Genomic DNA, 9694 nt, shown 5'->3' on the forward strand with positions numbered 1-9694 from the left:
AATTATGTTTATTTATTTCTGAGAGAAAGACAGAACGTGAGTAGGGGAGGGGCAGAGAGAGAGGAAGACACAGAATCCGAAACAGGCTCCAGGCTCTGGGCTGTCAGCACAGAGCCTGATGCGGGGCTTGAACTCACAGACCTTGAAATCGTGACCTGAGCCAAAGTCAGATGCTCAACCGACTCAGCCACCCAGGAGCCCCACTTTTTAAATCTTTTTAACTTAGTATCTAATGTGATTTAATGAGCGAGGTATTCCAATTTTTGGTAATCTTTGGAAGAAAATGAAATGTGAACCCTAATGAAGAAAATATTGGGGTTCTTTTGGTAATATCTTCTCTTTATTTATAATAACGTAATTGTGTTCGTTTTCACGTGCTTCACATTTCACACCCTGAATGTTGACCTGTTTCTTTTCATATTTTATGTCACAAGTAAAAGAAAAACATATTTATTGATGTTTTTTGAACTATAGTATCAAATGCAGCATCTTTGGGGACAAAGCGTTTCAGTCGCTCTCTAAGAAGTAAGCAGATTGGTCTCTGTTACACCATTCAACCAAATGAATTACAAATTAGTTAGACTGAAACCTTTTAGTTTGATGTTGTCCCATGCATTAATTTTTGCTTTTGTTGCTTGTGCTTTTGATGTCATATCAAAAACAAAATCACGGGGAGTAATAAAGACCAGGGATGTGTTTTCAGTTCTATCACTTACTGGCTGTTGGACTTGGGGCAGGTTTAAGTTATTTCAGCTTTAAAAGGCATGTCCTTATCTACAAATTGGGGCAGTAAGCATCCTTACTGTGAGTACTGAGAATCATGAGGAGTAAATAAATAACGCCTGTTAACGTACTGTATTTCTGATAAATCCTCGATGAACGTTACTTATCAGCTAATAATTTCTTTAGAATACGGCAAACACCTACAACTGTTCTACTCACTTCTTCGTTGTCCTCCTGCAAGCCAAATTATTAGTAGATACTTCAGTTTACATTAATAAATCAAAATGTGTGTATATATGTGTCCATAGGTCTCTAGATATATATCGATATACCCACGTAGTATATAGATGCTTCCTTGGGGACTTTTTGATGATGACATTCTTTTTCTTGGGGTGTAAACTTGTTTCCAAGAGTGAAACTACTATTATGTGTTGGAGGAGGCATCACCATGAGCCCCAGGCCCCATCGCCAAGGCTGAGATGGCCAGAACAACAGAAATGGAAGACGGCGAGTGACAGAATATTATCTGGTTATTACCTGCCTGTGACTGAGCTAATAATCAGCTTATGATTGTTTAAATAGCCGTGGGTGCTTAATACCAAATTCATATTTAGTTTAAGGTATTAGAGTCTGAGAAACACAAACCTATGAAGGCTAAAACAAAATTCTCTATGCAAAAAACTGATATTGAACCTCAAAAAGATGCTGAAATTATATTGTTTAGGTTTTAAGATTTGGATCCACATTGCACAGATTTGGAGAGCAATAAAAGATTAGAAGGTTGAAATAAGAGACCTTTGAAATAAGATTATTAGTGCTCAGAGAGGATTTAACCGTGAGAGGAGGTAATTGTTTTTGTATCAACATATGTTCTAATACCTCAGTGCAAACCATTATACATCACAATATATGTCCTGAACTTGAGCAATATTGCCTTTACACATGGTTTAGAGTTTCAAAACCGTCACAAAGAGGCTGTACATATACTTTTAAATACAGTCTTAATTGTGTTATCAATAACTAGGTCTATTTTGATAAAGGTGAAACACAGACATACAGTGTAATATGCATGTGATGCATGAATTGTCATAGAAGAAATAAAATCTTCAGTTTTCTGGAGGAAAAAAGGATTTGTATTAAAGGAACTGCATACAGCGACATTTCTTTAAAAGATAACACTAGTAATAACAGCGATAATAGGACTAAGCATTTACATTTATTTTCCATTTATTCTGTGCATAGGCACTCTTAAGTACTTTTGAAATTGTACTTTAATTTTTACAACTACCTATATTTTATTCCCAATTTACATATGAGGTAAGTGAAACAAGGTTCAAAGTTGATAGTTGGCTCCCCAGAAGCGATTGAAGCCAATATAGTGTTGTGTGACTCAAAAACCTAAACTTTATATCATAATTAAAAGTTATTTTATTTTTGATGCTGTCTGCCTATAGCAAAACATAGATACTTTCCGTAAAGTCATTTGTTAAGCACTTTTTCTTGCTATCCCATGGAACACTTTCGACAACATTTAAAAAATAATATTTGAATTTGCTTCTCTGAGTTTGTCTTCATTGTAATAGTTAATAGATGTGTAATGGAGAAAGTCATTGAAACTACGAACCTCAGTATTTTTTAAATATTAAAATGACATTAACCTTTAGAAGCAACTGTGAAGAATTTTCAATAATGAATACAAAGTAGCTGGCCCATGACATGGGAGATATTCACTAAATAATTAATATTACTGTAACATAGTAGAATTCATTTATTAAGGCAGGATTTAGTATTTGCTTTGTCTTCAGTGAATGCACATGGCAAATTTTTCTAATGTAAGGTTTACAAATTTTAGTGTATATGGTGGCCACAAGCCCCACATACATGTAAATTCAAAGTCATTTGCTGGTGACTCTTCTCCACAGAAATCTTAACTTTTCTCTACCTTTTTGGACACAGTTTGTTAATACTTACCTCTTTTGGGGAGAGCGCAAGTGAGGAAGGGGTAGAGAGAGGGGCCAGAGCATCCAAAGCAGGCTCTGCACCTACAGGCTGACAGTAGTGAGCCCAATGTGGGACTTGAACTCACGAACCACAAGATCATGACCTGAGTCGAAGTTGGACGCTCAACTGACTGTGCCACCCAGGTGCCCCCTTTGGACATATTCTTACATGCTGATGGCCAGCTTCTTTTTAAAGAGCCCTTGTAGATATTTGGGTTGTTAATTTTCTTACAGCCTACGTGTACATAATGTCCTCTGGGATTGCATATTCCCGGGCCCTGTTCCTAGAAATTCTTATAGTATCTCTGGAGTGAGGCCCAGGAATCTGTTTCATCAATCACACTTACTATCATTCAAAAGATATAAGCATTTCATTCATACTGTTTTATTATGAGCAGCTACTGTGTGTGACACAGTGATGATGGGGTTTATATGTTACATCATTTCACCCTGGTCAAAGGCTGGCAAGTGCAGTCACACATTAAAGCATGAAGGTTCAGACAGTTATCTGCAGTCCCCAGGGTCACACAGAACCAAACTTTGAACCAGTGTTTTTTTGAGCCTCTGCTTAAGATTCAGACCCGTCCCAGATCACCAGGTAAACTCTGGCCCCAGAATGAGGTATCCATCTTCCAGTCTCAGATAACATGTATCCTGTGGAGAAGAACAGATCTTAAATACACAGGGAACATCACATGTCAAACAGGGAAAACTGCTTAAACGGCTGTCTAAAGTTCTCAAGTTAGGATGCCACGGGATTCCTCAAATATAAACATGCTATAGGCTTTTAACTTAAATTTTACATTTTCACTTAATTTTGGAAGGCAGTTTTCTCTTTTTAATACTATCCCATAAAAGCTTTGTAGAAATTATTTTCAAAATGCAAACTCTGTTCCTGATAGATAAGGAGTTCCTCCCCTTCCTGAAATGCTATATATCATAGTAGTTATCACACGTCAAAGGCTTTTTTAAATGTTGTCTTTCATTTTTTTTTTTTTTTAAGAGAACAAGGGAGTGGGGTTGAGGGGCAGAGAGAGAAGCAGAGACAGAATCTTAAGAAGGCTCCACACTCAGTGCAGAGCCCTATATGGGGCTCGATCTCACGACCCCGGGATCTTGACCTGAGCTGAAATCAAGAGTAAGAGACTTAACTGACTGAGCTACCCAGGTGCCCCAATGCTGTCTTCTACTATTTCTGTCTTCTGTTCTTCCATAATCCATAGTTCTTTCACTTTAAGTTGTCTTTCCCTCCCTCCTTACTCTACTTCCTCCTTTCTCCTTTCCTTTCTTACTTCCTGTATTAGTAAATATTTATTGAAGTGCAATTAAGTAGATGTCATACACAACACCACATGCTTGACAAAGAGTAGCAAAAGACCTGCCTGCCAGTAGCCCATCTTCTGGCATTGCAACCTCTATCCTTAACCCTAGTGACACCAGATAGCTTGTGTGAACAAAAGCTGTGTACCAGACTTAAAAAAAACAAAAAATTGGTACTCTTTTGCTTAAACATTTAGGTATTTTTTAAACAGTGTTTAAAAAAATACTCAATACAGCCTACTTTTCATTTATTTTACATTAATTACATTAATTTATAAATTTAACCATTAAACTCACTTAAAATAAATTTAAAATTTATATTTATATTAAATATATATTAAATATAAATTTATGTTATAAATTTATATTTATATTCCAATTTAAAATTGCTTAAAGTAAAGAAAAAGCAGTCAAATTTTTCTTTGCTGGGAAAAATAAAGGTACGTGGTTTTTTGGGTAAGTGAAAAATCCAGGGTAGGCTTCTCTCTTTATTTTTGGCTCCTTGTTTAGCCTAGATTTTGCCAGGATTATTTTTTCCTTTAAAAATCTATTCCCTACTTGTGAAATAAAGTAAAATAGTCAAAAGGTAGGTAGTAGGGGAGAAAGGACAAGCAAAAAAGAAGAAAATCCACATGCTAACTCTTCCAGCCCAGGGTACGGGAGCTTTGACAGCGTGCCAAGTTATCAATATTCATACATGACAAGCTGAAACCCGCAAAGCTGAAACACATTCCTTCAGTAATGCATCTGTGGGGATGTGAAAAGGATTGGAGGAGATTGAAAGCTGAAAAAGCCATTGCTTTTCTAAAGTGTCCAAATGCTTCTCTCTACAGTGCCCTAGTTTTGTGAGCTCTGTCTTTAGCCTTAAGGTCCATTTATTTCGTTTTTTTGTTTGTTTGTTTGTCCTTATGATTTGGAAACATGATTAGAGCTTACAGTGAAAGATGAATTGGCTAAGGGAATTTATGCTTTGGTTTCAGGGAGGAAAATATAATTTCCAATCCAGATAGGATATATATTTTATATTCTTTATATTAGAAAGACAAAAGTAGAGTTACAGAAGACAGAGAGAGAGAGAAAGGGAGGAGGAAGGGAAGGAAAGAAGGAAGGAAGGAGAGAGAGACAGACAGGAGGGAGGGAGGAAGGAAAAGGGAGAGAAGAAAGAGATAGAGAGAAGTCAATAGGGCAAGACATTAATGGCCTGTGAAAGAGAAAATTGATGAAATATATGTATCAGTAACTACATATTAAAAATTAGTAATAATTTCTATGTATCTAGACTGAATACAGAAATAAATCAAGTTATTTCATAAACCACAAAAGGAGGCTTTTTGCACATTTCTTCTGTGGGAAGAAAACAAGAAGCATCATATATAGATGTCTGACTCATGAAGTGCCAAAGAGCCTCACATCATTCACAATTCTTGAGTGTACTCCTGGGAAATTTTTTTTTTTTTTCTGAGAACTTGTTTTTAAATTATCTAGAGAAAGTTCGAAGTGAATTTAATAGGTTCAGTTTTGCTGTCAGTGTTTTTCAGTGTGAGAAATAATTAAGAGGACAGTATTTTATGCTTTGGTTGAGTTTGGTTTATTTATTTTTCTTCTTTTCTTCTGGGTCTATAGCAAACAGTTTCATTTAGTAAAGGTGGAAAAGAAAGGCTTTTCATATATTTAATTGTGGAAATGTCAAAGTGTACGTTGTGTAACTCCACTTCCTAGCTAGGTCTTTACAATTGAATTAAATGTTCTTTTTAGAGCTTTAAATTTCACTCAAAATTACACTTACGAAGAAAATGTCTTTTAATTCATCTGTGCATTTGACTTAAGATTCCGTAAACATTAACGGGCTGTGATCTCCTAGCATGCTACCTGGTACTGTGCTGTATACTGATAAATAGGCCTACAGGGTTCTGGCAAGCTGGTTACTATATTTGACAGAGGAAATAGAGTACGGACAAGTAGGTACCAGTAATATAAAATTTAATATTTAAAAAAAGGTACCATGAAAAAAAGAAATGAGTGTTATCAGAGGGAAGAAAGGAGTCATTTAATTTATTTGGGAAAACAAAGAAAAACTCACTTAAAAAAAGTAAGTGTTGCATAGCAAGGGGAGGCTGGGCAGGGACCAAAAATGACTATGTAATATAAATAGCTCAAATATTGTTCTGAGTATCTTAATAGATTGCTTTTATTGATTATTTGCACAGATTAATACCTGTGCTTTACCAATCGTCTCCATAAACAAATTCTTTAAACAGCAGCAGCATACAGGTATAAAGGATCGAGTGTAATAGATTTCGCTGAAAATCTCATAGGTACTAAATAATGAACACCAGAAAAGCATAAGAATATTAAAGATGGATACACTGTGAAATATTCTAAACACAAGCATACCGTCTGAGCCTATTTTTCCCAAGAATGCAATATGGGAGACATCACTATTCCCACTCTTCACGTGAGAGAACGACAGGTTACAGACGCCCTTCAACTTCTCCCTAATCATATGGCTAGTGTGAGATAGCAGCATGATAAAAACAAAGAATTATCTGATGACAGGGCCACACATTTCACTTCGTTATTTTACTGAGATTTTAAACACACCAAAAGAGTTTGAATAATGTGGGAAAACAGGGAAAAGCAAAATCTGACATTTGCATCATGAAGAAAAAAATGTTAATGATTCTAATCAAACACGTCAAACTGGCACACTTAACAACTTGTAGTTGGTTTTAACAAGATATTTTCAACAATATTGTTAAGCAGCCTGTAAGAATAAAGCCAAACACGTTTTAATAATATTTTCCCTCTCAGTGGGTACTTGTTCTGTCAATGTTGATAACACCCCGGGATTTAAATACATTGATTGACATTTTAGAGTTGTTTATTTTTCTTTCATTTTTATTTTACTTTCTATTTAGCTGCCTACCACATCAGTGCTTTATGAAGCTAAGAGTGAATGAATGAGCCGTCCTCATGTATACGCTGTAATTCTACTGTAGATATTTTACGATAATATCACTTTTATTTCCTGTTGCTGGATAGCATTTCAAAACAATAACCGACCCAATTACGTTCACAGTCAGCCTCTGAGTACCCTAGTGAAATGGCATGCAATCTCATTGGAAGGTATCCCGTGGGCTATTCTAGATCTAATCTTGTGCAGTGAAGAATGGAAACAATTATACAGTATAAATATATATAACATATATAAATGTTATATAAATATGTATCGTTTTCCATCATAAGCCGTATAGCTCTTTTACCTCAGTTAAGTAACTGGAAATAACCTGAAGAAATGATAAAGCTTTCAGAGCTAAGGTTAACTTTGTTGCGGTACACAAAGAACATGTCTTTGTATTTACACGGAGCCGTGCTGTTTTGTGTTTCTAGAACCTCAACCTACTGGCTCACTCGCATCCAGTCTTTTCTCTACTGCAACGAGAACGGCCTCCTGGGCAGCTTTTCGGAAGAGACGCACTCGTGCACGTGTCCGAACGACCAGGTGGTGTGCACCGCGTTCCTGCCCTGCACGGTGGGCGACGCTTCGGCCTGCCTGACCTGCGCCCCGGACAACCGCACCCGCTGCGGCACCTGCAACACCGGCTACATGCTGAGCCAGGGGCTCTGCAAGCCGGAGGTCGCCGAGTCCACCGATCACTACATCGGCTTCGAGACCGACCTGCAGGACCTCGAGATGAAATACCTGTTGCAGAAAACGGACAGACGAATAGAAGTCCATGCCATTTTTATCAGCAACGACATGCGCCTCAATAGTTGGTTCGACCCCTCCTGGCGCAAGCGGATGCTCCTCACCTTGAAGAGCAACAAGTACAAGTCAAGTCTGGTCCACATGATCTTGGGTCTCTCCTTACAGATTTGCTTAACTAAAAACAGCACCCTGGAGCCAGTGTTGGCTGTTTACGTCAATCCCTTCGGAGGCAGCCACTCAGAGAGCTGGTTTATGCCTGTGAATGAAAACAGCTTTCCAGACTGGGAGCGGACTAAGCTGGACCTCCCACTGCAGTGTTATAACTGGTCGCTGACTCTGGGGAACAAATGGAAGACATTTTTTGAGACAGTGCACATCTACCTGAGGAGTCGCATCAAGTCAAACGGCCCCAATGGCAATGAGAGCATTTACTACGAACCTCTGGAATTCATTGACCCTTCCCGGAACCTGGGTTATATGAAAATCAATAACATTCAAGTGTTTGGTTACAGCATGCACTTTGACCCTGAAGCAATTCGGGACTTGATTTTGCAGCTGGACTACCCCTATACTCAGGGATCCCAGGACTCAGCACTTTTGCAACTTCTAGAGATAAGAGACCGTGTAAATAAACTCTCCCCACCTGGTCAGCGTCGTCTAGATCTTTTCTCTTGCTTGCTTCGTCATAGACTCAAGCTGTCTACCAGTGAGGTGGTGAGGATCCAATCTGCTCTGCAGGCGTTTAATGCCAAATTGCCAAACACAGTGGATTATGACACGACCAAATTATGTAGTTAACCATAAATGTCAAGCACAACCCAAAATCTTGAAGGAGTTTTTACAGTGCTTTTGTGGAACAGTTTATGTTTGGAAGAGTACATTTAAATTGTCTTTTCAATATCTGTCTTATATCAGTCAATAACATTGGATGGCAATTTACACACATGAACTTGCTGACAATGAATATATTATACTGCAGTTTTGGTTTATGAATGAAATAAATACTGACACCAGTCTAGAAGACATTCTACTTTTTACAATAAATTTCATTTGTAATTTTATATGTTCCGTGGCAATGCTTTTGTGCATTACATCCTCTAGAGGGAACATAAAAAGATACCAATAAAATTTTGTAGCTGAACAGTTATTAAAAAGAAGTGCTGTGGGATTCCTTTTTTCCATGAAATGAGTTTTATTTTGATGCAGCTTGTTAGAACCTGGGGAAAATTCACCAAGAGTTTTTTAACATTTGAAGGTCCCCTTCAATAGCCTTTAGAGAGAACCCAACTAGGTAGAATGTTTAGTATTCAGTTGTATTTTCGTGGTCGACAGCAGAATGGCAGTGGTAACTTTATTACCTGTGCTTATAAATCATTCCTAGAGACACCATCATTATTAAAATAAACAGATAGACTATTTCCCAACTAAATATGAGAACATTCTGGCAAACATAAAGAAGAGTCAGTGTGATTAGAAGCTCATGGAGAAAGTAAACCCTTTATTTCCTTAGCAACGTGCTTTGGTCTTGCTTTTCTTTCTAAATTCTAATAACCAATAATCAGCATACTCTGAATAATCATTTTCATTTCAAGTACTGAAAACCCTAGTTATTCCAGCACTTTACCAAAGTCAGTAAAATAACATTTCTAGAATTCACAAGTTGTAATGTGTTGGTATAAAATAAAGAAGCAAATAAGTAATTCAAATGTAAATAGACATTTTGTTTTTCTCTCAGAGAAACTGCTATTACTAAAGTATATTTTGAAGACTAAACTCCTTCAGTATAAAACTGATTTTCGTTCAGAGTTTTGGCTTGAAATTTAAGTTGACCTCCCATATTACACATGATATAATATTAGATATATAATTTGTACTTTTTTCTAGAAATTTAAATTGAATTTTTGTTTAGACACATAGCTGTATCTGTAGTGTGGTTATGATA

At 37.0% G+C, this 9694-nt stretch overlaps 1 protein-coding gene across 1 annotated transcript in view; it reads left to right on the forward strand.

The window, feature by feature from the left end:
- Window positions 1–8749, forward strand: part of BRINP3 (BMP/retinoic acid inducible neural specific 3) — a 404544-nt gene extending 395795 nt beyond the window's left edge. Inside the window, exon 8 of the mRNA XM_042925066.1 lies at window positions 7434–8749. Coding sequence (XP_042781000.1) covers window positions 7434–8550 — 1117 coding nt within the window. The 3' untranslated portion in view covers window positions 8551–8749. The remainder of the gene's footprint in view (window positions 1–7433) is intronic.
- Window positions 8750–9694: the final 945 nt, after the last annotated feature.

The sequence above is a fragment of the Panthera leo genome, chromosome F3 (assembly GCF_018350215.1).
Source record: "Panthera leo isolate Ple1 chromosome F3, P.leo_Ple1_pat1.1, whole genome shotgun sequence".
NCBI lineage: Eukaryota > Metazoa > Chordata > Mammalia > Carnivora > Felidae > Panthera > Panthera leo.